General features: G+C 42.0%; 1 protein-coding gene across 1 annotated transcript in view; it reads right to left on the reverse strand.

Moving 5' to 3' along the window:
* Positions 1-27,453, reverse strand: part of SLC26A8 (solute carrier family 26 member 8) — a 65,905-nt gene that overhangs the window by 21,046 nt on the left and 17,406 nt on the right. Inside the window, exons 4-10 of the mRNA XM_047796080.1 lie at positions 26,234-26,373; positions 18,773-18,954; positions 15,106-15,270; positions 13,979-14,128; positions 10,849-10,931; positions 5,640-5,787; positions 4,680-4,793 (exon numbers count right to left, since the gene is read on the reverse strand). Coding sequence (XP_047652036.1) covers positions 4,680-4,793; positions 5,640-5,787; positions 10,849-10,931; positions 13,979-14,128; positions 15,106-15,270; positions 18,773-18,954; positions 26,234-26,373 — 982 coding nt within the window. The remainder of the gene's footprint in view (positions 1-4,679; positions 4,794-5,639; positions 5,788-10,848; positions 10,932-13,978; positions 14,129-15,105; positions 15,271-18,772; positions 18,955-26,233; positions 26,374-27,453) is intronic.

The following is a 27,453-nucleotide window of genomic DNA, read 5'->3' on the forward strand; positions in this document are numbered from 1 at the left end:
ACAGATGAGTACTAGAGCCTCAGAAAGTGAAAGTAACCTGCTCAAGGTCACATCTAGGAACCACTGAGTCAGGTTTAAATCCACTTGACTGGTTGACTCCAAAATCCAGGCTCTCTCTACTGACCTATCTACTTCCTTTAAAAAGAACACAACTCATTTCTTTCTTTTAGTTTTTATTTTTTGGGCCATGCCCATGGCATGCAGACATTCCCAGGCCGGAAATCGAACTGCGCCACAGCAGTGATCTGAGGCATGACAGTGACAACACCAGATCTTTAACCTGCTGAGCTACCAGGGAACTCCTCTTTCTTTTATAATTTATTTATTCTCTTTTCTTTCTTATTTATTTATTTATTTATGTCTTTTTAGGGCCGTGCCTGCAGCTAGGGGTCCAATCACAGCTGTAGCCACCAGCCTACACCACAGTCACAGTAATGCAGGATTCAAGCCGAGTCTTTGACCTTCACTACAGCTCATGACAACGCTGGATTGTTAACCCACTGAGTGAGGCCAGGGATTGAACCCGCATCCTCATGGATGCTAGTCAGGTTAGTTAACCACTGAGTGACAATGGGAACTCCTCTCTCTCTGTCTTTTTTTTTTTTTTTTTTTAATAATAACTCGTTTTGGGAGTTCCCGTCGTGGCGCAGTGGTTAACGAATCCGACTAGGAACCATGAGGTTGAGGGTTCGGTCCCTGCCCTTGCTCAGTGGGTTAAGGGTCCGGCGTTGCCGTGAGCTGTGGTGCAGGTTGCAGACTCAGCTCGGATCCTGCGTTGCTGTGGCTCTGGTGTAGGCTGGTGGCTACGGCTCCGATTAGACCCCAAGCCTGGGAATCTCCATATGCCGCGGGAGCAGCCCAAGAAATAGCAAAAAGGCCCCTCCCCCCCCAAAAAAAATAACTCGTTTTGTTTTGTTTTTATGGCTGCACCCATGGCATATGGAAGTTCCCAGGCTAGGGGTCAAACAAGAGTTGCAGCTCCAGAGCTACACCACAGTCACAGCAACACCAGATCTGAGTCATATCTGTGACCTATGCCACAGCTTGTGGCAATACCGTATCCTTAACCCACTGAGTGAAGCCAGGGGAACTCCCAACCTTGTGTATCTTTTCTCCCCAGATTTGTCATGCTTATATACTAAATAAAGTATGTTGTCAAAAGTTAGTGGGAACTAATGTCTGGAATAGTTCTTATCACATTTCTTCTTACCACAAAAATCACATTTTGATTTCAGAGTTTCTTCACACTTGCATAGAACATCTTTCTTTTAATATAGCTCATCTTCCTTCTTTTTGCCACATAGTACAAAAGAGCTACATCTTAAAAGTCAAAGAGTGTCTGGCAGAAGCTCTATGACAACAAAACTCAGTCCACATAAAATGATATGATATGGTCTTACTCTAGACCCATGGTCTTACTCTAGACCCATGCTCTCACCCCGCCTAATATTCTGACCTCTATTAGCTCTCGCCTAATGTATTTCACTTATATTTACCCAGGAGTTTTAACACCTTATCTTTCCATATTCAAGTTTTGTTTGTTTGTTTTTTAAGGGCCATCCTGGAAGTATATGAAGTTCCCAGGCCAGGGGGCGAATCAGAGCTGTAGCTGCTGGCCTACACCACAGCCACAGCAACTCCAGATCCTATCTACACAGCAGCTCACGGCAACACCGGATTCTTAACCTACTGAGCAGTCATTATTGCTGAGCCAAGATGGGAACGCCTCAAGTTTTTTTTACACATTTTCTAAAATTTTCTTTTTCATCATGGTCTATCCTAGGAGATTGGATATAGTTCCCTGTGCTATATAGCAGGACCTCACTGCTTATCCATTCTAAATGTAATAGTTTGCATCTACTAACCCCAAACTCCCAGTCCCTCCCAGTCCCTCCTCCCTCCCTTCTCCATTCAAGTTTAGTGTCCATTCTTCTGACACTTTACTGTTTTTTTTTTTTTTTGCTGCACCCATTGGCCAGGGATCAAGCTAGAGCCACAGCAGTGGCAATGCTGGATCCTTAACCTCTAGGCCCCCAGGGAATTCCATGACACTTTACTTTCCATGTTTTTTGTTTGTTTGTTTTGTCTTTTGTCCTTTTAGGGCTGCACCTGAGGCATATAGAGGTTTCTAGGCTAGGGGTCTAATTGGAGCTGTTGCTGCCAGCTACAGCCACGACCACAGCATTGCCAGATCTGAGCCACGTCTGCGACCTACACCACAGCTCAGGGCAATGCCAGATCCTTAGCCCACTGAGCAAGGCCCGATATTGAACCCAAAACCTCATGGTTCCTAGTCAGATTCGTTTCCGCTGCACCATAACAGGAACTCTTACTTTCTGTTTTTGATTTTTTTTTTTTTAATTTTGCTTTTTAGGGCTGAACCTGGAGCATATGGAAGTTCCCAGGCTAGGGGTCAATTCAGAGCTGCAGATGCCGGCCTACACTACAGCCACAGCAATGCCAGATCCAAGCTGCATCTGCAACCTACACCACAGCTAAGGGCAATGCCGGATCCTTAGCCCACTGAGCAAGGCCAGGGATTGAACACAAGTCCTCATGGATACTAGTTGGGTTCATTATCACTGAGCCATGACGGGAACTCCCGACACTTTACTTTTTGACAGTGGTGATACCTTCCTGTGGTGCTTCTGTGGCCTTCGCTTATCTTTGATGTCTCTCACTGTTTCTCTCCCTTCTGAACCTGACTTGTTCCATGGGCTTACCCCAGTTTCAATTCTAATAGTTTTTTTTTATTATTATTAACACTATTTTTATTAAATTCACTGACAATGCTAAATTCTAAGAGGTTTAAGGGTGTAAGGTGAAACAGCATAACATAATAACAAAATTTAAGGGGTAGTGTAACTGTACCTCTGTACAGAAGTATGGGGACAAGCCCTGTAGGATAAAAGCTCAGTACTCGGTTCCTTGGTTGCTGACCTCGGACAAGACACACCAAGCAGTCTTGTCCGTTTACAAAAAACAGACTTCAGGACCAACAGTAACAGGATTGGAAAGAACTGATTCAAGATGATGGGGGCCAGTCCGAGTCCGGTTAGCTGGGGGCTGTTGCGGCTCAAGTCCAGGATAGGTAGAATGGCTCGTGAACTGTTCTGAAATCACTGGTTTCCAAACAAGATGCTTTTCCCAAACAGAGTCAATTCTGATAGTTTTGTTTTTGTTTTTTTGTCTTTTTGCCATTTCTTGGGCCACTCCTGCGGCACATGGAGGTTCCCAGGCTAGGGGTCCAATTGGAGCTGTAGCTGCCGGCCTACACCAGAGCCACAGCAACGCGGGATCCAAGCCGAGTCTGCGACCTACACCACAGCTCACGGCAACGCCGGATCGTTAACCCACTGAGCAAGAGCAGGGATCGAACCCGCAACCTCATGGTTCCTAGTTGGATTCGTTAACCACTGCACCACGACGGGAACTCCTCTGATAGTTTTTTGACACTTATTCTTGCCGCATAACTGAGATAGGACATGTCTCGTGTTGTAAAGTTGCAACTTTTATCTGGTCAGTTTAAAACTCATGATCATTGGACTTAAAAATCTCATGGAGTTCTCATTGTGGCTCAGCAGGTTAAGAACCTGATATAGTGTCCGGGAGGACACAGGTTCAATCCCTGGCCTCTCTCAGTGGGTTAGGGATCCAGCATTGCCACCAGCTGCAGCATATGGCCATAAACTGGTGTGGCCATAAACATACATGCACACAGAGCATCAAAAAAACCAAAACAAAACAAAATCTCATGCCTGCAGTTAGAGAGCTTGCCTTTATTTTTTTATTTTTACTTTATTTTATTGATTTTTTAGGGCCACAACCACGGTGTATGGAGGTTCCAAGGCTAGGGGTCTAATTGGAGCTACACTTCCAGCCTACACCACAGCCACAGCCGAAGCAACGCCAGATTTGAGCTGCATATCTGCAACCTACACCACAGATCATGGCAACGCCAGATCCTTAACCCACTGAGCGAGGCCAGGAATTAAACCTGCAACCTCATGGTTCCTAGTCAGACTCATTTCCACTGTGCCACGACAGGAACTCCTGAGAGCTTGCCTTTAGAGCCTCCTGTGTCATCATTCTCCCTTTCCGTCTTCCTTTACATACACCTATATATTTAATTTACTAATTCAAGATACCTGAAGAGTGTCTGACCTAGACAATTTCTCTTACACAAAGGCAGAATGGCCATAAATTCCCTAAGTTCACCTAGAAAAGACTTTACTTTTTTCTCTTGTCATGCCCTTTAAGGAAGACAGGAAAGTCTCTAGTTCTGGTGCCAGGAAAGAGAGAGTTATGTTATTGTTTTCCCAGACTAGGGCTGAGAATATATCTCCCCGTTAAAAAAAATGTTGATAGGTCATGGCTAGTTTACCTGAAATATCATCTTTTAGGTATGTTACATGGAAAGCAGCTTTTTGTGGGCTTATAGAAGCCTCTAACAGAATAGTATTTCTTTAGGAAATGACTTTCAATTTCCACATTCCCATATAGCTTTTAAGACAAAATCTAAGCAAAAGTTACGGCAAGCATGAAATTCAAATTTTTCCCAACAAGCATAATATTATAATAGCAACATGGTTAAGCGAATATAATCACCTTCTCTGAATATACATATGAACAGACCTAAGTGTCTTTATATATTGGAGATCAAATGCTATTTCACACACCTGTTGTCTTCCTCCACATTTATCCTGGATAATAGTCCTGATAATAGCACCAGTAAAGACGTAAGATCTGAAAAATGAACTGGCGACATTGCAAAGGCCAATGGCTATTAAATCCTGTAAAGAAATGGCAAATACGTTAGGCCCACTCTTTGTTGAAGACAGCTGATGTGAGATTTAGATGTGAACTAAAGGTGGATTGTAACTTCTTGCGTATGAAGATAGGGTTGTTTACATGGCTTTAAGTAACACTGAAATATGACTAGAAAGAACTGAAGGATGGCAAATCTGATTTCTTCATTTTAGCTAGAGACCATAAAGAAAGCACGGCCTCGAAGTGAGACAAGGAGACTTTTGCCTTATTATTCTCTTTCACTTGATCTCCAGGACTTAGGATGACGAAGGGGAAAGCAGTAGTTTTTCTCACTTCCTTCTATACTCTCCTAAAGTCAAAATGGGATGCTTCTTGCTTCCACATTTCCTTTTTGATTTCTAGAGAAAGCACCAAACTCAGAATGGTGGGAGTTTTTTTGTTTTGTTTTGTTTAATGACAAAGACTATTTCTGGGAAACCAGCTTAATTATTAGTCTAGTTTTGATATTCCATTGCATTTCTTCTTGCAGCTCAGTGTGTGACTGACTTCTAAGATGTTGGTGGAAAGGAAGATAAAAGGAGAGGAGAGGAGCCCTGCTAGCTTAACAATATGATGCCATATGTGATCTCCTTGCCTGCCTTCACCCTGTCTGTGCCAGGCGTAACAACATTCACATCAATACAAGTGGCTTCAGAGTTAAGTGTGCCACACTTCACTTCTCAAATATCCTGTGGTAGTCATAGTTCAAATTACGGTCCAAGTGACTCTCTGGTTACAGAAGGGTCTGGTCTTCATGTTAACAGGAGGCTCGGATTAGAGAACAAAGATTAAAGGGTCAGAGAAAGTAATAGAAAGGCCTGTCCTCTCACCTGGTTGGAATTGACTTCGTAGTTATGGAAACTGGCAATTTTCTTGCCCAGAAATACGAGCAGAGAGGCGCTCACTATAGCTAAGGAGAATGCTTCTAAAAGAACTTCAGTAAGAATGCTAAAATCTGGCGTTTCAGGAAACAAGAAGCTGGAATAAAATGGTGGGATTATTTGTAGATAGCAGGAATCATTTATCAACACCTCCCCGACTCCATCCTTATACCTTATCACCCGTATCAAAAGGCCTGACCTTTTAAAGTTATTATCATTATTTTTTTTTCTTTTTAGAGCCTGTGGCATATGGAAGTTTCCAGGCTAAGGGTCAAATCCGAGCTGTAGCTGCCAGCCTACACCATAGCTACAGCAACACAGGATCTGAACCACATCTGTGACCTACGCAGCTTGCAGCAATGCTGGATCCTTAACCCACTGAGCGAGGCTGAGGATAGAACCTACATCCTCATGGATACTAGTCAGATTTTTTTTTTTAGGGGACTCACCTGCAGCATATGGGGGTTCCCAGGCTAGGGGTCAAATCAGAGCTACAGCTGCCATCCTACACCACGGTCACAGCAACGCTGGATCCGAGCCACACCTACACCAGAGCTCACGGCAATGCCAGATCCTTAACCCACTGAGCAAGGCCAGGGATCAAACCTGCGTCCTCATGGATGCTAGTCAGAATTGTTTCCACTGAGCCACAATGAAAACTCCACTAGTCGGGTTCTTAACCCACTGAGCCACAATGGAAACTCTTTAATTTCTATTTCTGATGGTTTATTTATTATTTATTGTTGCTTTTTATGATATTAACAGATGATATGTTAATATCCCTTAATTGGGGATATTCTCTCTCTCTCTTTTTTTTTTTTTTTTTTTGCCATACCGAAGCATATAGAAGTTCCCAGGCCAGGGATCAAATCCAAGTCACAGGTGTGACCTACGCCACAGCTGTGGCAATGCTGTATCCTGAACCCACTGCGCTAGGCGGGGGGTTGAACTCATGCTGCCACAGAGACAACACTGGATCCTGAACCCGCTGTGCCACAGTGGGAATGCCTTTAAAAAAAAGTTTTTTTTTTTTTTTTTGGCTGTGCCCACAGCATGCAGAACTTCTGGGCTGGGATTGAACCTGAGCCACAGCAGTGACAATGCCAGATCCTTAACCACTAGGCCACCATGGGACTCCCTTAATGGTGATATTCTAATTCTATAATTCCTTCTCCTTTTATTGGCTGTAATGTTTTTATAAAGTTAAATGTATTGTTGTGGGCTATTTGGATACCCCAAAGAGAAGTTCTTATAAGAAAGGCATGGTAGATCCTTGATTTGTTCCTCTTAGTTAACAATTTTCAAAATAAAAAGTTGGTTCTGTAGCATTTTCCAAGGGTGAGAACATGAGTTTATTCTTTTAAAATTTTTATATATCCATGGACTTAAGCATATTTTATCTTTGGCCTGTGAGAGCCTCAAAGCGATATATAGGTTCAGCGCAACCTTTATGAAAATTCCTTTGGAGCTTTTTGTAGAAATGGAAAAGCTGATTCTAAAATTCATAGGGAATTTCATGGGACCCTGAATAGCGCCCCCCCAACCCCCCCAAAGAAGAATAAACGTCTCCATTTTAAAACTTAACTATAAATTTATAGTAATTAAGACTGGCATAAGGATAGACATACAGATCAATGGAAGAGGATTGTGAGCTCAGAAATCAAACCAAACATTTATGGTCGATTGATCTTTAACTGCAGCCCAGAAAGACCACGGCAGCCAGAATAGTCTCTTCACCAAATGATGCTGGGACACCTGGATATTCACATACAAAAGAATGAAGTCTGACCCCTATCTTACAACATATCCAACAATGAAGTCAAAATGGATCAAAGACCTAAATGTAAGACCAAAAACTATAAAACTCTTAGGAGAAAACATAGGGATAAATCTTCATGACCTTGAGTTAGGAAATAGTTTCTTAGATATAACACCCAAAGGACAAATGACAAAAGAAAAAAATAAGTTGGATTTCAACAAAATTAAAAATCTTTGTGCTTCAAAGGATTTACCAAGAAAGTGAAAAGACAACTGACATAATGTGAGAAAATACTTGCAAATCATATATCTGGTAAGGGTCTGGTGTCCAGAATATATAAAGAACTACAATTCAACAACTAAAAAGAGAAATAACCCAGATAAAAATAGTCAAAAGACTTGAATAGACATTTTCTCCAAAAAAAGATATACAAATGACCAGTAAGCAAATGAAATGATACTTAGTATCAATTATTAGGGAAATGCAAATCAAATATGGCGTAGGCTGGCGGCTACAGCTCCGATTCAACCCCTAGCCTGGGAACCTCCATATGCCATGGGTGCGGCCCTAAGGAAAAAAAAAAAGGCGCAGATATACTCCATCACTGATTTACCTCTGAAATTTTGTGTAAAATCCAGATTCAGTAAAATGAATAATATAGTAACTACATTTGGGAAAATAATTTTTTTAAATTTGTGATGTATTTTTAATCTTTATCAAAATTTATTAGTTCATACATTTCAAATTTCCTATTCCTTAAAGTAGGAAGCATCACTTTCAGAACCTCAAAGTGCTGTCTCCTCCTATCTTCCCATTTCTCATCATTATTTATTTTTGAGTATCTTTTCCCTCACCATCAACTATATCTAATTCCTTATGTGTAATATACTTCTCATTTACAAGCACCAGGTAATGAGCTAGAATAGAAATATAACTAGAGGCTCAAAGGCAGATATTTAATGTTTTGTTAAATTCCCTCTTTTTGTCCTTTTAAGACGTTAGGTAAGAATGTGGTGTCCCAAAGAGGTATAGAGTTGATCAAATTTATTGCCAAAATCAATATGAGTAAACCTTAAATATTTACTATGATAATAACACAAATGACTGTTTTTTTCCTTCCTGCACTTCTCTGTAACATTCAGTTATTTGTTAACAGTTTAGTTAAAAGGGGGCATGGAGGAGTTCTCTTGTGGTGCAGTGGGTTAAAGATCCAGCATTGTCACTGCAGCAGCTCGAGTCACTGCTGTGGCACAGGTTTGATCCCTGGCTTGCTGTGGGGCAACATGGACAGAACAAAGCTAAATTGTTCAGTTTTTTTAGTCCCTAGTAAGTTGACCATATGGTTTTTAAGTTATTAATAACAGGAGCATATTGAGTAAATATAACAGGGAGGTTATAAAATATTTTGGAATTAAATAGAAATGGATTCTAATAGCTCTGACACTGACCAGCTGTGTGATCTTGGATAAACAATTTAAGCTTGGTAAGCCTTAGTTTCCTCCATCATGAAAGGAAGATAATATCCACCTTATAGTATTACTGTGAGGAACAAATGAAATAAAGTAATTATGGAAAGTACTAATCCCACTGTTGCCCTTGTCATTTTTTTTTTTTTTTTTTGAGGGCAAAGACCAAGTCTTGTTTACCACTGCATGTCCTGGTACCTAGTTTGTCTGTGCATATTAAAAAAAAAATTGGGGGAGTTCCTGTCGTGGCGCAGTGGTTAACGAATCCGACTAGGAACCATGAGGTTGTGGGTTCGGTCCCTGCCCTTGTTCGGTAGGTTAACGATCCGGCGTTGCTGTGAGCTGTGGTGTAGGTTGCAGACGCGGCTCGGATCCTGCGTTGCTGTGGCTCTGGCGTAGGCAGGTGGCTACAGCTCCAATTAGACCCCCAGCCTGGGAAACTCCATATGCCGTGGGAGCGGCCCAAGAAATAACAAAAAGACAAAAAAAAAAAAAATTGGGGAGTTCCCATTGTGGCTCAGTGGTAGCGAACCCAACTAGTATCCATGAACACGTGGGTTCCATCGCTGCCCTCACTCAGGGGGTTAAGGATCTGGCATTTCCATGAACTGTGGTGTAGGTCGCAAATGTGGCTTGGATCTGGAGCTGCTGCGGCTGTGGTGTAGACTGGTAGCTACAGCTCCGATCTGAGCCCTGGCTTGGGAACTTCCATATGCCATGGGTGTGACCCCCCTCCAAAAAAAAGACCAAAAAACATTGAACAGAATCTCAAATGTATTTAATCATCATTAGATTTTGCTGAGAACTGGTGGGATGTGGTTGTATCAACGTAGCCTCTGTTTTGTTATGCCAGGGGTTAGCCAGTGTCACTGACTCTTTGCAATATTCCCTATTGAAGAGCATGTGGAAATGAACAATGCTCTTCCAAACCCTGCTCACGAGAGCCAGGAAACTGTGGTAGATTGTCTTTCTCTTGTCCCATCCCTGAGAGCTGATCAGACAGGTATGGAGGATGAGAAGACTCATAATGTACTGTTAGGAAACTGCAGGTATTCAGTGCATCCAGCTGTCCCCTTGGGTAAAGGGACTGGCTCAACCGGGGGAAGAGAGTCAGAGGCTGACCAGAGAAGAAACAAGAGGTTGTCTTAGGCCTTGTCCTTTAGAACCTCAGTGTTCTGAAATGGGAGTTACTGTCATGGCACAGCAGAAACGAATCCGACTAGGAACGATGAGCTTGTGGGTTCAATCCCTGGCCTCACTCAGTGGGTTAAGGATCCGGCATTGTTGTGAGCTGTGGAGCAGGTCACAGACAGGACTTGGATCCCATGTTGCTGTGGCTGTGGTGTAGGCCGGCAGCTGAAGCTCCGATTCGACCCCTAGCCTGGGAACCTCCATATGCCACAGGAGTGGCCCTATAAAGTGAAAAAAAAAAAAAAACCTCTGTTTTTCTGAAATGAATTTGAGCCCATGACCCAAATTTGACTGTGGCCAGAGACTGTTAGTAGAGAATATTGTAAAAATGAATGAATGAATAATAAAATTATTAATTTATTTTAATTAAGTAGAGTCAGGAGACTAGAAGGGGGAGCTCTCACACCTGTGACCATTGCAGAGCCCAAGAGGAGGAAGGCTCCTCTTTCCTGGCAAAGGGCTCAGCCAATGAAAAGCCAGGGACTCTTTGTCTACTACAGCTACTCCTCTCCCCAGTTTCCTTTTTCCCACTATAGAAATTTCTTCTCTTGCATGTGGCTCACCATGGTTGCAGACCCCAAATTGCAATTCTCTGCTGATCCCAAATAAACTCATCTTTGCTGGAGAAATAACTGGCCCTCTATCTGTTTTGGTCAACAATATCAATCAGGCTACGTGGTAAGAGGCTAAGAGAAGGTAACAGAACAGAGGAAAAGTAGTCTTGAAACATGGAATTACCAACCTATAAGGCATCATATCAATGAGCATCTTGCTGTTTTCTGTGGCCATGTTTACCTTGTTTGCAATTGCAGTGAAGCCAAGAATCTGTAGGGGTTTAAAAAGAAAAGGCATGTGATCATCTAAATATTATGTATTGCTCCCAAGAGCAGAGGTGCCCACAGCCTCTGGCAGGACAGGGAGTGCAATATGTGGCAGAAGGTTGGATAAAGAGGTAGGGCCAGTTCAGTAGAGCAAGAAAGATGGAAGCCCTCCCAGACTCTTTTTGGTTCCCTAGGGTCTTTTTAGCACCGTAACCAGAATGAAAAGCAACTTCAGGCTTGGTCTCTGACACAGCAATGGGAATGAATAGATGCCCCAGACTTCTCTTTCCTCACCAACTTTAAACATCTGGACCAAATATAAACATGTTTTCTTATAACAGCAGTACCAAGGCCTCAGTTTTAAAATGTAGGTACATTCTCCCACTCTAAATAAACCCTTTGGGGGACTGATGAGGTATATGGATCTTTACGAAGGTAAGGGACGAGAAGTGTGGCAAGTGGCCAAGAAACTATGATTTCCAGTATAAAGGTTACACTTGCTCATAAATGAAAATAGAGAAAATATGAAATGTTAAAAAGCAGAAATAAATCACCTGAAGACAACTACTATTCTTGCTTTTTGGTGTCGGTTATACAGCTTAAACCCAAAAAGCAAAACAGTCGCACTAACAGAAACAGAGTAGAAAAGTGATCAGTTACCAAGGACTGGAAAGTGGAGAGTTGAAAAAAGTTGGTAAAACAGTGCAAGCTTTCAGCTATCAGATGAATAAGAGCTGAGGGAGGGGCTAACGTAAAACACGGTGACTATAATTGATAACATTGTATTATATCCTTAAAATTTGCTAAGAGAGAGTAGAACTTACATGTTCTCATAGAAAAAAAAAAGATAAATACATGAGATGGTGGATGTGCTAATTAACTAGATGGGAGAAATCCTTTCACAATATATATATACATCAAATCAACATGATGTACATTTTAAACATCTTACAATTTTGGAGTTCCCGTTGTGGCTCAGTGGTTAACAAATCCGACTAAGAACCATGAGGTTGAGGGTTCAATCCTTGGCCTTGCTCAGTGGGTTAGGGATCTGGTGTTGCCATGAGCTGTGGTGTAAGTTGCAGACGCGGCTCCGATCCCACGTGGCTGTGGCTCTGGCGTAGGCAGGAGGCTACAGCTCCGATTAGACCCCTAGCCTGGGAACCTCCATATGCCGCTGGTGTGGCCCTAGAAAAGGCAAAAAGACAAAAAAAAAAATCTTACAATTTCATATCTGAATAAAGCTGAAATTTAAAAAAAGGCAGAGTGCACTGATGGCTGATGGCTGTGTCACTGGTGCCATCTGCTGGTGACTCCAAAGCCTCAGCTTCCTAAGATGCCAGAGCTGGACTTGGGCCCCTGACTCCATCCCCCAAACTCCACATGCACCTTGTCCCCTGGGTCCTAGGGCCCCTCTATTTGTGTACAGTGTTTTGGAAGGTCTTTTGTAAAAGCAGCCTTTCAGCTTCTGGCCTTGATGAATTGATAGCTTTTTAACAACTCCAAGGAAGAAAGGACATGTCTGCTCCACCAGAAGCAGACAAGAGTTATGAGACAGAGCTTGGTCTCAGTTTCATTCAGAGCAACTACAACATGCCTTCAATCCTGAAGAGTATGGACCTAGATTAGTCAGCATAGAATAGGTTATCCTGTGGCAACATACAAACCATGAGAGCGTTACTTACTTATATTTCTTTTTAGGGCTGCACCTTCAGCATATGTTAGTTCCCAGGGCAGGGGTCAAATTGACCTTTGCCACAGCCACACCAACATCAGATCTGAGCTGCATCTGTGACCTACACTGCAACTTGCAGCAATGTTGGATACTTGACCCACTGAGCAGACCCAGGGATCGAACCCACCTCTTTGTGGATACCATGTTGGGTTCTTAACCTGCTGAGCCACGATGGGAACTCCCACAGAACACTTTTTAAAGGGAAAACAATTCTCATGGACACCCAAAGATTCAGTGATCCTGGTAAAAAGAAATGCTGACTTTTAAAAACCTGAGCTTTATTTATGGAAATTATTTATTTTTTTGGCTATGGTTTGATCCCTGGCCCAGGAACTTCTACATGCCATGGGTGAGGCCAAAAAAATATATAAATATATAAAATAAATAAAAAATAAAAATAGGAGTTCTCCTGTAGCACAGTGGGTTAAGGATTAGGCATTGTCATTGCACCAGCTTGGGTTGCTACTGTGGCACAGGTTTGATCCCTGGCCTGGTAACTTCCACATGCTACAGGCAAGGCCAAAACATAAATAAAATAAAATAAAAATGAAACCTCTACATGAAGGAATATAGAATTTCACCAACACTGAGCATAGGCCTGTTATATATTTGAAAGAAAAAAAGTGTAAAGTACAAAAGTTTCAATTGTAATTGACTTAGGATAGTGCTGTTAAAGGAATTTCTTTACCTTTTTTTTCTCAGAGTTTTTCAAAATTGCTGGAATGAGCTTGTATTACTTTCATAAGGGAAAAAAAAAAACCCTATTTTTCTAGTATGAAAAAGAGGCAGTAGGAGTTCCCGTCGTGGCTCAGTGGTTAACGAATCCAACTAGGAATCATGAGGTTGTGGGTTCAATCCCTGGCTTTGCTCAGTGGGTTAAGGATCTGACGTTGCCATGAGCTATGGTGTAAGTCATAGATGGGCTCGGATCTGGCGTTGCTGTGACTGTGGTGTAGGCTGGCGGCTACAGCTCCAATTAGACCCCTAGCCTGGGAACCTCCATATGCCGCAGGTATGGCCCTAAAAAGACAAAAGACAAAAGACAAAAAAAAAAGAGAGAGAGAGAGAGAGAGGCAAAAGAAGCAATAGACAGAAGTCTTTTGAAAAATAAGCATGTTTTACAAATATAAGCTAGCATTTAAAATTAAAATATGTATTCAGCTTTGTCACAATTCAATATATGTTTTAAAAATATTATTATTTTTACAATTCTCCTATGAACCTTTCCCTTCCTAGGTTACTTGCTATTTAATTTTTTTTTAAAGTCAGTACTTTAGATTATTTGAACTATGAGTCTGAAGTATCAAAACACCTACCAGAAAAATTTCCATGGGAAATTCGATGGGGTACTGATTGAAGGAAATCCTTATACACTTGTTGATTCTCATGGCAACAACAGAAGTTAGAAATAGTAGGATGCTGGTGGAATTAGCTTTTGGGAGATCTAGACAGTAGTTAATTATGTTCTGAAAAAAAACAAAATCACAAAAGCTTAGAAAGGGATGTAACAATTGCCTAAATCTAGAAAAATGACACTCTTTCTAAATTAGTTCAAAAAGAAATCCCTAGGCAGTAGTGCTGGGCACAGAGATCTTTATGAGATTTATTAGAACAGTGAGAGAAAATAGGTGGATATATATATTTTTTTAGGTTGAAAAGAATATATTAAAAGACCGTAATGTCCAGTAAGAAGAGACTATACTTTATATGTTTCAGTGTTCAGAATTCAGGACCCAGGGATTCTGTTTATTGGCCTATTCTTTATCAATTTTCCCAGACCATATAAGTTTAGCTTGGCTCCTATGTTCTTGCATTCAGGGACCACTGTGCATTTCATATTCTTTAGATGTTCTACAATGCATGACTTTTACAAGGCAAGCAATGGGAAGAGTCATGATACGGTATCTTAAAGACCAAATTTTAACATCAATCTTGTTAGTTTATTTTTTAGTTTTGGTTTATGTATTTATTTACTTATTTTTTAGGGCCGCACTGGAGACATATGGAAGTTCCCAGGCTAGGGGTCAAATTGGAGGTGTAGCCCCCAGCCTACAACACAGCCACAGCAACTCCAGGTCCAAGCCTTGTCTGAGACCTACACTACAACTCACGGCAACGCTGAATCCTTAACCCACTGGGCGAGGCCAGGGATGGAACCTACGTCCTCATGAATACTAGTCAGGTTCATTACTGATAAGCCGCAGTGAGAACGCCCTAATCACGTTAGTGTAAAAGGCTGGGGTGAGATGGCTAATGCAACTGAGAACATGGTCCAGCTTGCACCTGCAGTTAATCAAGACTGTAAATCTAGAAGATATGAAATGATTTCTCAGACCCTTTTGACCCAGCTGCCGATGCAGGAGTCTCTGCACTCAGGTCCACTTCATTTTGGAGGCAAGGGGAGGGGCATTTGTAACTCTGGGTGAGGACAGAAACTACTCACATAGAAGAAGGAGATGGGACCAGAGTGGAAGCTAATCATAATCCCAAAGATGCATGTCAACTGGGACAGCATAATGTGCAGCGCCGTGGCAGCCAGGTAAGCACTGATTGCAGCCTCCGGAAGGTAAGTGACAATGAAGCCGAAACCGAACAGGCCCATTGATAGCTGTAGGGGGGTTCAGGTGGAAAAGAAGACCAGAGTGAAGATGAATGTCATCAAACCAGCAATGGCACCAATTAGGCACTCTCCAGAGGGATTCCAAGAAAAAAGTTTAGTTAGGCCAGTTGGGTAACTCTTGTCTCTCTTTCCCTGATCAACGAAATTGATAAGGTAGGTCCTTGGTGTTGATTTAGAGGCTCCCTACAGACAGGAGACCATACTTCTTTCTTTCTTCACAAGTACATGCGCTGACCTAGAATCTACCAACTTTGTGGATGTGGCCTTATGGTGACAAAGTGATCAGAACAAGACTTAGTCTTTTCAAAGGCCCTTTCACAGAAGCTCTGATAGCTCTCTCTCTCTCTTTTTTTTTTTTTTTTTTCTGTCTTTGGTCTTTTTAGGACCTCACGCGAGGCATATGGAGGTTCCCAGGCAGGGGTTCTAATCAGAGCTGTAGACGCCGGCCTACTCCACAGCCACAGCAATGCGGGATCCGAGCCGAGTCTGCAACCTACACCACAGCTCATGGCAATGCCGGATCCTTAACTCACTGAGCAAGGCCAGGGATCAAACCTGCAACCTCATGGTTCCTAGTCGGATTCATTAACTACTGAGCCACGATGGGAACTCCTCTGATAGCTCTCTTTGTGCAATGTTAATGTCCCTGCAAGGAATGCAGCTTTTCGCAAAGGAAAAACATGAAAGCAACCTGGATTCCAGCTTAAACTTTTTGGCCTTTGACACGTTTTTTTACAAAGAATGATTAAACTGAATTTATGTCTTCAAGACTATATCTTTACATGTACATATGTGTAAGTACTATGTAAATATATATATATATATACATTTTGTCTTTTATGGCTGTACATATGGCATATGGAAGTTTCCAGGTTAGGGGTCAAATTGAAGCTGCAGCTGCTGGTCTATGCCACAGCCACAGCAACACCAGATCTGAGCTTCATCTACAACCTATGCGGCAGCTTGCAGCAATGCTGGATCCTTAACCCACTAAGCAAGGTCAGGGACTGAACCCCCTTCCTCACAGACACTATGTCAGGTTCTTAACCTGCTGAGCCACAATGGGAACTTCTGTAAATATATTTTTTAATGTTATGTAATAAACAAGCAAAGGATCTAAAAGGATAGCCACCAAACAACTAACAGAAATTACCTTTGGGGAACGGGATTAAAGGTTTGGGGCAAGATTTTATAATTTATCTGCTTTTTTATTATTTGAGATTTCCCCATATATACATTCCTATTTTATAATAGAAAACAATTAGAAAATTATGGATAGAGGGTGAGTCTCAATCTTCCGAGAGTGGGTTAAGAAAAATGACACAGCCCAAATGAAGAAGACGGGGAAAGAAAAACAAGAGTCTTGAAGCCTTCTACTGTCACTGCTTCATCTTCCACCATACTAGGAGTTATCAGAAGAACAAACTGGGAAGAATAAACCTATTAGCTTTAAAAGCTTTTTGTTTCCAAGCTTTCGGTTAGCTGGGCACTCCATCTCCCTTATTCTCCTGTCATTACTGCCCGGTGTGCTCTTTCACTCAGGCCAACCCGCTTCCTGGCTTTTGTGTGATTGGCTGATTTCTACTTCTGTGCTTTGCACAGACCTCCTTCTTTTTTGGCCATCTCCAGCAATCCATGTTTATCATCTCTCTTAGGAGCCCAATAAAACTTCCCTCCTCCAGGTGAAGAGAGCATGATCCCTAGGGACGGAGAACTTGGCTTCAAGGCTGGCTCTGCCGTTCACTGGCTGTGTGAGTTTGGACAAGTTTACTAAACTCTCTGAACCTCAGCTTCCTCACCTTTAAAATGAATAATACTCGGGAGTTCCCGTTGTGGTGCAGTGGTTAACGAATCCGATGAGGAACCATGAGGTTGCGGGTTCGATCCCTGGCCTTGCTCAGTGGGTTAAGGATCCGGCGTTAAAGCTGTGGTGTAGGTCGCAGACGTGGCTCGGATCCTGCGTTGCTGTGGCTCTGGCATAGGCCAGTGGCTACAGCTCCGATTCGACCCCTAGCCTGGGAACCTCCCATATGCCGCAGGAGCAGCCCAAGAAATGGCAAAAAAAAAAAAAAAGAATAATACTCAACATGCTGTGTTTTGTATGGATTATATTACATAATATATGTAAAAAACCCCACTTAGCCAAGTCTGAAAATAGCGACAGATGCAAATATATATCATTCATTCCTCATGCCATTCCTTCCTTCCACCGGTAAATGGCAAATATCTATATCTGACCTTCGAACTCTTTCTTGCCCAGCTGTGATGTGCAGTCAGAATCTGTGTTAACAGGAGTTCCTGTTGTGGCCCAGCAGGGTTAAGAACCTGACATAGGGTCTGTGAGGATGTGAGTTCGATCCCTGGCCTTGCTCCCAGAGTTGCCCTGAGCTGCAGTGTAGATCATAGATGGGGCTCGGATGGAGTGTTGCCACGGCTGTGGTGTAGGCTGGAAGCTGCATCTCCAATTTGACCCCTAGCCCAGGAACTTCCACATGCCCCAGCTCACAGCAACACTGGATCCTTAACCCACTGAGCAAGGCCAGGGATCGAACCCGCATCCTCACGGACACTAGTCGGGTTTGTTAACCACTGAGCCACGACAGGAACTCCCCAGACTTCTTTTTTTAATTTAAACTTTTTATTTTAAATAACTTCGGGCTGACATGCTGCTGTAAAACATGATACACAGAGATCTGGTGTGGCCAGTTTCCCCCTACGGTAACATCTCACACAACTATAGTACAATGCCACAACCAGGATTTTAACACTGATACAGCCTGTGGCATATCAGACTTCCTGGGCTAGGGGTCAAATTGGAGCTGCAGCTGATGGCCTACACCACAGCCACAGCAACACCAGATTGGAGCCGCTTCTGTGACCTATGCCGCAGATTACGGCAATGCTGGATACTTAATCTACTGAGTGAGACCAAGGATCAAACCTGTATCCTCACGGATACTAGTCAGGTTCTTAACTGGCTGGGCCACAATGGGAACTCCCAAAGTAATTTTTCATATTTTATACAGTTTTTATATTTTATAAGTCAATGATATTACTGTCCTTTAGCAGTGGGCCTGTCCTTGCAGAAAAGGGATTCCAGGTCTGACTCTAATTCTCACTAGCCAGAAATGCAACATGCAAGCCCATGAGTGCTATTCTTGTTGAAACAATATTAAAAAAAATTTTTTTTAAACATGAAATCATGAGTAGAACTCTAGGTTATAGTCTGTGGGATCCTTCTTTAGCCTCAGAGTAGAAGGGATTAATGAGAATGTTCAGTATCTCGTCCTAAACCACTGATAGTGGATTTCCGAGGAGGAGAAGCTTTGTCACCCAGGAGATGGCCTATCCACACATCCCAAAAGTTTTTGAAAAATAAATCCCCAAAGTTCCAGATATATCACAATGGATAACAGGAACAATTAAATGAAGGGGTCCATTTGTAGCCCCTTTATTTTCCTCTTCAGGGGTTCAGAGACTCGGGTCCTACCTGAATAATCCCAGTCAGAAAAGTTGTGGATGCCACCACACTCAGGGACCTGTTATATTTCTCAAAGAAAGAGATGTCAGAAAAGTCATCTTTGATGAAAGTTCCCAGTATGAGGCGGCCACTGTTGAATGGGTACATCCTCAGGACATTGATGGTCAGAGCACTCACAAGGAAGAAGGAACCTAGGAAAGAAAACGTTTAGGCAAAGGGTGAGGTTTTAAGTCCAGGGAAACTGACAGATACTGACCAAAGCAAGGTATGGTCTGATGTTTTACCCCTGATCTGACAAACTTGTCTTCTTTGAAAGTGGCCATTGAGAAGTAAGAAAGAGCAGGGCTCCACAAACTGTAACCACCTTACAAAATTTAGATTTTGGTGGTCTAGTATTAATCTCTTTGTGTCATGGGCACATGGAAGGGGATTAAAGAGAAATTGCCTGGAAATGTATATCAGTCTCAGCCACTGTACCCGCTCTTAGAAAGGGTGAAAAATAACAAATAAAATAAAAAAAGAAATGGTGAAAAATGAGATGGTGGTGAGAGGATCAGAAAACAAAGCTAATCAAAAATAAGAAGAAAGGAGTTCCTGTTGTGGCACAGCAAAAATGAATCTGACTAGTATCCATGAGGATGTGGGTTTGATCTCTGGCCTTGCTCAGTGAGTTAAGGAGCCAGTGTTGCCATGAGCTGTAGGTTGCAGATGTGACTCTGATTCCAAGTTGCTGTGGCTGTGGCATAAGCCGGCAGCTGTAGCTCCAATCTGACCCCTCGCCTGGGAACCTGTACATGCCGTGGATGTGGCCCTTAAAAAAGCAAATAAATAAATAAAATACGAAGAAAAATAATACCTAACACATATGAAGAACTTAACAGGTGCAAAATGACACTGAGCTAAACCTGTGTCAAACATAATTTCACTTATTTTTCATACTGACATACTCACACGTGGGAGGCAAAGCCAATCCTACCTTTAAATTACCTTACAGAAACAAAACTCTAATAGACCTCTATAATCAGGATTTGGAAATGATTGTAATGTGCTCTGGGAACTTGGAAATAGAATAAATAGCTCTCTTAGTGTTCAAATATAAATCAACGCATAACAGATTTTAGTAAAGATAGGCAATATTGTCTTTAAAAAAAAAAGGCACAGAGCGCTCCACAGAATGGGATGGCAACTGGACACACGGAATATACAGACTTATCTGGAGAAATACTATGCCAGTCAGAACAACAGCGCTGGTTGCTTGGTCAGCGGTGCCGTGCAGAAGCTCAGGAAGGCACTGAACTGAGAGAATGGGACCCCAGGGCATTCTGTGTTGTGGCTTCTACACGGTTTCACCTCAGGGAGAGGACTGAGCTGATTATATGACTTTCAGCCGGTCTGGTCCCTGTAAGTCTTTTCTCTTCTAATTATAAATTAGTAGATGGACTTTTGACTCAGGGAAGAAAAGTGCTTATGCTGTGAATGTGAGTGCTTTGGTTACTAAGACAGCATTTTCTCAATGGAAATGAATAATCTGACATGATTATTATAAAGCAGGCCCTTGGAGTTTGGTTATTATGGGTATAGCTGAAAGGTGGATCCATTCTAGGAGTTTTGGCAAAATCATTTCTGGGCCTTGCAGATTGAGAATAGTCAGATTCCAGGGTGCAGTAATTTCACCAAGGAAAGTACCTCTTGCCTTTTCATTCCTTTGGGAAACAGCTTGCTGGCCTGTTTGGTGGTGACATTAATAATAGCATAGACAAATTGTTCACTTTCTAAAATCTGAACACTAAACCTATGGATAGAATATCCTTCTTCTGCCTCCTTTCTTTCTATCTTGGAGCTTGAATTTGGACTCCTTAGCAATAAGTAAACAATTGAGAACCATTTCCTGTGATTCCAGCACTGAACTCACCAATGGACATTTGATGGCAGGATCCAAAAATTACATAAATTACTGAAGAACAGAAAGCTGAATAAGAAACATTGAGAGGAGGAACCAGTTGCCTTGCCAGCAAACTAAACGTCAGGCCTGAAAAGCAAGATGATTTAAATGAGCAAAGGTAGCCTGGCTTTTAAAAGTCATCTTAGGTAAAAACTGTAAAGAATATTTAAAATAAAAATGATCCATATAGGAGTTCCCCAATGTGGCTCAGTGGGTTGTGAACCCAACTGGTATCTGTGAGGATGTGGGTTTGATGCCTGGCCCCACTCAGTGGGTTAAGGATCCAGCATTGCCATGAACTGTGGTGTAGGTTGCAGACGTGGCTCAGATCTGTTGTTGCTGTAGCTGTGACGTAGGGTGGCAGCTACAGCTCCTATTCAGCCCGGGTCTTGGAACTTCCATATGCTGCAGCCCTAAAAAGACAAAGAAAAAAAAAAGCAACAAAAAATAAACTGTGACCTAAACTTCACCCATTTTATAAAGATTAACTCAAAATGGATTAATTCTAAATGTAAAACATAAAACTATAAGACCCGTAGAAGAACACACAGGAGAAAATCTTTGTGACCTGAGGGTTAAATGAAGAGTTCTTATATAGTACAGGAAAATCACAATCCATAAAAGGAAAAAAGTTGATAAACTGGACTTCATCAAAATTAAAACCTTTTACTCTGCCAAAGACACTGTCAAGAGAATGAAAAGATGAGCTACTGACTGAGAAAAAATATTTGCAAATCACATATCTGACAAAGGACTTGTACCCAGATATATAAAGAATTCTTAAAAATTAACAATAAGAGGAGTTCCCTTGTAGCCTAATGGTTAAGGACCTGACATTACCACTGCTGTGGCTTGGGTCACTGCTGTGGCTCAGGTTTGATCCCTGGTCCTAGGAACTTTCACATGCTTCAGACGTGCCCCCCACCCCCCAGAAAAATTAATAACAACAAGAGAAAAAAAATCCAATTAAAAAATGAGGCGTTCCCGTCGTGGCGCAGTGGTTAACGAATCCAACTAGGAACCATGAGGTTGCGGGTTCGGTCCCTGGCCTTGCTCAGTGGGTTAACGATCCGGCGTTGCCGTGAGCTGTGGTGTAGGTTGCAGACTCGGCTCGGATCCCACGTTGCTGTGGCTCTGGCATAGGCCGGTGGCTACAGCTCCGCTTCAACCCCTAGCCTGGGAACCTCCATATGCCGAGGGAGCCGCCCAAGAAATAGCAACAACAACAACAACAACAATAACAACAACAACAAAAGACAAAAAAAAATGGGCAAAAAACTTGAACAGGAACTTTGCCAAAGGGGATCTGAGGATAGCAAATAAGAACATGAAAAGATGTTCAACTCCATTAGCCTTGAGGGAAATGAAAATTAAAAACACAATGAGATACAACTCCATATCTCTTAGAATGGCTAAAATAAAAGATACTAAAAACTACACCTCCTCAAAGTTAAAAATTTTGCTCTGGAAATATTCTGTGAAGAGGATAAAAGACAGGCTACAGACCATGAGAACATATTTGCCAAACACAAAAGACAAAGGACCACTATCCAGAAATATAAATAACTCTCAAAACTCAAAAGTAAAAATGTAAACAACCCAATAGGATATGAGCAAAAGATAAGAATTATTTCATTAAAATATATTAATGGAAAAAATAAAAATCATTATTTAAAAAAAAGTAAAAAAAAAAGTATAGATGGAGGAGTTCCCGCTATGACTCAGTATGTTAAGAATATGAGTTCCCGTCATGGCTCAGCAGTTACTGAATCTAACATCCATGAGGACACAGGTTCAATCCCTGGCCTTGCTCAGTGGGTTAAGGATCTGGTGTTGCTGTGGGCTGTGGTGTAGGCCGGCAGCTGCAGCTCTGATTCCACTCCTAACTTGGGAACCTCCATATGCCACAAGTACGGCCCTAAAAAGCAAAAAGCAAAAAAAAAAAGAAAAAGACTCTGACTGCAAGACACATGTACCCGTAGACACGGAAACAACCTAAATGTCCATTGACAGCTGAATGGATTAAGAAGATGTGCTACATATACACAATGGAATACTACTCAGCCATAAAAAAGAACAAAATCGTGCCATTTGTAGCAACATGGATGGAACTAGAGACTCTAAAACTAAGTGAAATAAGTCAGAAAGAGAATGACAAATACCATATGATATCACTTAAACCTGGAATCTAATATATGACACAAATGAACCTTTCCACAGAAAAGAAAATCATAGACTTAGAGAACAGACTTGTGGTTGCTAAGGGGGAGGGGGTGGGAGTAGGATGGACTGGGAATTTCAGGTTAATAGATGCACAAACTATTGCCTTTGGAACGGATAAGCAATGAGATCCTGCTGTATAGCACTGGAAACTATATCTAGTCCCACTTATGACGGAGCATGATAGAGGATAATGTGAGAAAAAGAATGTATATATCTATGTGTGCTGTACAGTAGAAAACTGACAGGACACTGTAAACCAGCTATAATGGAAAAAATAAAAGTCACTTAAAATTTTAAAAAACTTAAAAAAAAGAATCCAAGTGCAGCAGCTCGGATTGTTGCAGAGCCGTGGGTTCAACCCCTGGCTTGGTGCAGTGAGTTAAAGGAGCCACTGTGGCCAAAGTTGTGGTGTAAGTCACAGCTGCAGCTCAGAAAATAGCTTGGCAGTTTCTAAAAAAACTAAACGTGCCACTACTATATAATCCAACAGCTGCACTCCTGGACATTTATTCCAGAGAAATGAAGAGCTATGTTCATTACCTACAAACCCTTTTTCTTTTGTTTCTTTTCTTTTTTTTTTTTTTTTTTTTGCCACACCCACAGCATACGAAAGTTCCCAGGCCAGGAATCAAACCCACACAACAGCAGTGACAAGGCTGGATCCTTAACCTGCTGTGCCACAAGAGAATGCCACAGATGTTTCATGATAGCTGTATTTGTAATAGCCAAAAGCTACAAATGATCCAGATGTCTTTCAAGGGTGAACATTTAAACAAACTGTGGTATAGCCATACCATGTACTACTACTCAGAAATAAAAAGGAATAAACTATTGGTATACACAACAACCTAGATAAATCTCCAGAGAATTACAGTGAGTGAAAAAAGCCAATACCAAAGGGTATTTCTGTAACTTTCTTGAAATGACAACATTATAGAAATGAAGAACAGATTAGTGACTGTGGGGTATGAAGGGGGGGATGAGGCAGGGAGCAGGGGGCCGTGACCATAAAGGGCGAGATGAGGGAGGCTCGTGGTGGTAGAAATGGTCTGTATCTCGACTGCATCAATGTTAACGTCCTGGATGTGAGGCTGGGCTGTAGTTTCGTAAGATGTTACCACTGAGGAAAGTTGGTAAAGGATACAAGGGATCTCCCTGTGGTTTCTTACAAATTCACATGATTCTATAATTATCTCAAAACAGAAGGTTTAATTTAAAAATACTGACAATATCAAGTGCTGACAAGAGTGGAGAGGAACTTGAATTCTCATATATTGTTAGTGGGAATGTAAAATGGGAGGGTACAGCCACTCTGCAAAAACAGCTTGGGAGTTTCTTATATAGGTAAACATACACTTCTCATAGGACCGATGATACCAACTTCTGGGTATTTACCTTAGAGAAATGAAAACTATGTCCACACAAGAACCTATACTTGAGTGATAACAGCAACCTTATTTGTGAAGGCACAAAACTGGAAACAAAATGCCTATCAATAAGTGAATGGATAAGCAAACTGTGTTATAGCCATACAATGGAATAGTGCAATAAAAAGGAATAAAGTATTTAAAAAAATTTTTGGGGGGCTGTGCCAGCAGCATGTGGCAGTTCCTGGGTCAAGGGACTGAACCTGTGCCACAGCAGTGACAATGCCGGATCCTTAACCCGCTGCACTACAGGGGAACTCCAAGGAGTAAACTGTCGATGCGTATACGTTCACATTAATTTCAAAGACATAATGCTGAATTCAAAAGTTACATACTATATGACACCATTTATATGACATTTGCCAAAAGACAGAACCATGGTGACTGAGAACAGATCAGTGGTTGCCAGCGGTTAGAGGTGAGCAGAGGATGTGACTAAATAGTGATGGCACAAGAGTTCTGGGGCTGATGAAACCATTACACAGCTTGATTGCGGTGGTGGTTATACAAATATACACACATGTGTTTAAATGCATAGAACTATATGAAAGAAGTCCATTTTACTGTATGATAATTAATTTCTTAAAGGGGATCCCTTTTTTCCAACTAACAGCCCTAAGCCAGACACGAATTTCAGCTGCCATTTGCTCCTTTGGTTGGCTTCATTTGTGCTTTATACAACCTGTTCAGCCACAAGTTGCAACTCTCCTTGGTTGGCCCTAGAAGAATAGTGAATTAGAGGTGTTTAAAGACTATGCAGGGAATTGTGAACTACTCTGAGTAAAGGATGAATACAAATTTTTTTCTCTTCTTATAAATTTGATCTCAGGTTAACTTTCTAGCTCTATTTCTTTGGAAACCTGAGAATGGTGGAAGGTCAGCTGGGTTACCAGCCAACAGGAATTATGGTAAAACGAGCCTCCATTAGTATCCTCTATCTGCACCAAAGGGACTGTGAATGAAAGATAAATATCCTGGGGGAAGCCCTAGCTTGGAGCTTCTCAGAGCACAATGACTCTTGTAACGGGGCTGTGGGACCCCTGGACCCAACAGTTATAGGAATTACAAGAGATGCTGGCTCCTATTTGGGAAATGAGGCTTCTAAAGCCCAGAGAGCTCCCACCTGTCTGTGCTATCTTGCTGTCTTACACTTGAACTGCCACTTGGAAGAACAGACAGTAGCCTCTGAACTGCTGTGTGTGTGACTTGCTGGAGGGATGCTAGTGCGCTGTGTTTCCAAAGCTTCAACTTTTTCTTTCCCTTCCTTCTTTCCTTCCTTCTTCCCTTCCTCCCTTCCTTCTTTCCTTCCTTCTTTTTGTCTTTTTAGAGCCATACTTGTGGTATATGGAAATTGCCAGGCTAGCGGTCAAATCGGAGCCAGAGCTTATACCACAGCCACAGCAATGCAGGATGCAAGCTGCATTGGTGACCTATGCCGCAGCTTGTGGCAACACCAGATCTTTAACCCACCGAGCAGGGCCAGGGATCCACCCCACATCCTCATGGATACTAGCTAGGTTCTTAACCCACTGAGCCACAATGAGAACTCCAAGCTTCACCTTTCTAAGTAAAACTCATGCCAAGTGGGGTCTATTGCAGTCATGTGATTACATAAGTGACTAGTTAAGCAAAAGAAAAATAACCATGAGTGGGCATTACAAAACTCTCGAATATATTCAGGGGTCTAAACTGAGACTTTTGGAACCACCCTAGAAGAGTTAGAAATTTGGCAGAGAAGGAAACAAACGGTTAACGATGTGAATGGAATTCACATTTTTTTCCCCCTTTCATCTAAGCATAAGTAGTCTGTTTACTCTGGGCAAGTGGACTAGGTCTGGTGTCTTGTCTGAGGGTGAAAAGCCTTCATATCTAACTTACCTTGGGGAATTTGCACAAGGCCAACATTTATACCAGCAAGTAAGTCTCCAAGAAGCCAATCCTTGAATCGATACAAACACATCCACTCTAGGAAGGGAAATACTGTAAGCATGCATCTTTGGAACTTGTGCCATGAGCAGCTGTAAGAAAGGACAGAGACTTGATTTGGTTCTCCAAAGAAAAAGCCCACATAGCCAGGAAAAGGCACAGTGCATATTTCTTCCCATGCCACAGAGTTTCTTGTCAGCGCTATGGACATTTAGACATGTTAGACTGGAAAGTCTTTGTTGTGGGGCTGTCCTATGCATTGCAGATATTTTATCAGCATTTCTGGTTTCTACCTGCTAGGTGCCAGTAGCACCCCCCCCACCAGCTGTGACAACCAAAAATGTCCCCAGACATTCCCAAATGTTCTCTGGGGGAGACTACCACCTCTGGCTGAGAACCAGTACCATAAACATGACAAAAACTCAGACCTGTAAGTCCAGCATACAAATCAGGTCTGTGTTTTTACAGAATGTTTGAAAAGAATTCAACCCACAAAAATTTTCCAGTAGCAAAATGGACAGTTACTACATCCTCTTGGTAAGGACAGGTTTTTGAGATGTGATATTGGTGGAGGGCAGGAAGTTAACACATATCATTCCTGTATACTAACATTTTTACCAAGCATTAACTCTGTATGGCTTTGACCTGTTATGCGTAGAAATTTATAGAAAATATAGAATATGGAATTCCATGCTTAAGGAGTTATCCACGTAAAGAAAAGGCAATAAAATAAGGCTTTATTGTCCTTTAACTCAGTGGATAACAGCCAGAAGCAATTTTGTTCCCCAAAGGACATGTGGCAATGTCTGGAGAAATTTTTGATTGTCATGACTGGCATCTGGTGGGTAGAGGCCAGAGATGTCACTAGACATCCTACAATGCACAGGACAGCTCTCCACAAGAAATGATTTTATGGTCCACAATGCCCACAGCACTGAAATTGAGAAAACCTATTTTAAATCTTTAGATCATCCAGGAGTTCCCGTCGTGGCACAGTGGTTAATGAATCCGACTAGGATTCATGAGGTTGCAGGTTCGGTCCCTGCCCTTGCTCAGTGGGTTAATGATCCGGCGTTACAATGAGCTGTGGTTTAGGTTGCAGACGCAGCTCAGATCCCGCGTTGCTGTGGCTCTGGCGTAGGCTGGTGGCTATAGCTCCGATTACACCCCTA

Source organism: Phacochoerus africanus, chromosome 9 (genome assembly GCF_016906955.1).
Source record: "Phacochoerus africanus isolate WHEZ1 chromosome 9, ROS_Pafr_v1, whole genome shotgun sequence".
Lineage (NCBI taxonomy): Eukaryota > Metazoa > Chordata > Mammalia > Artiodactyla > Suidae > Phacochoerus > Phacochoerus africanus.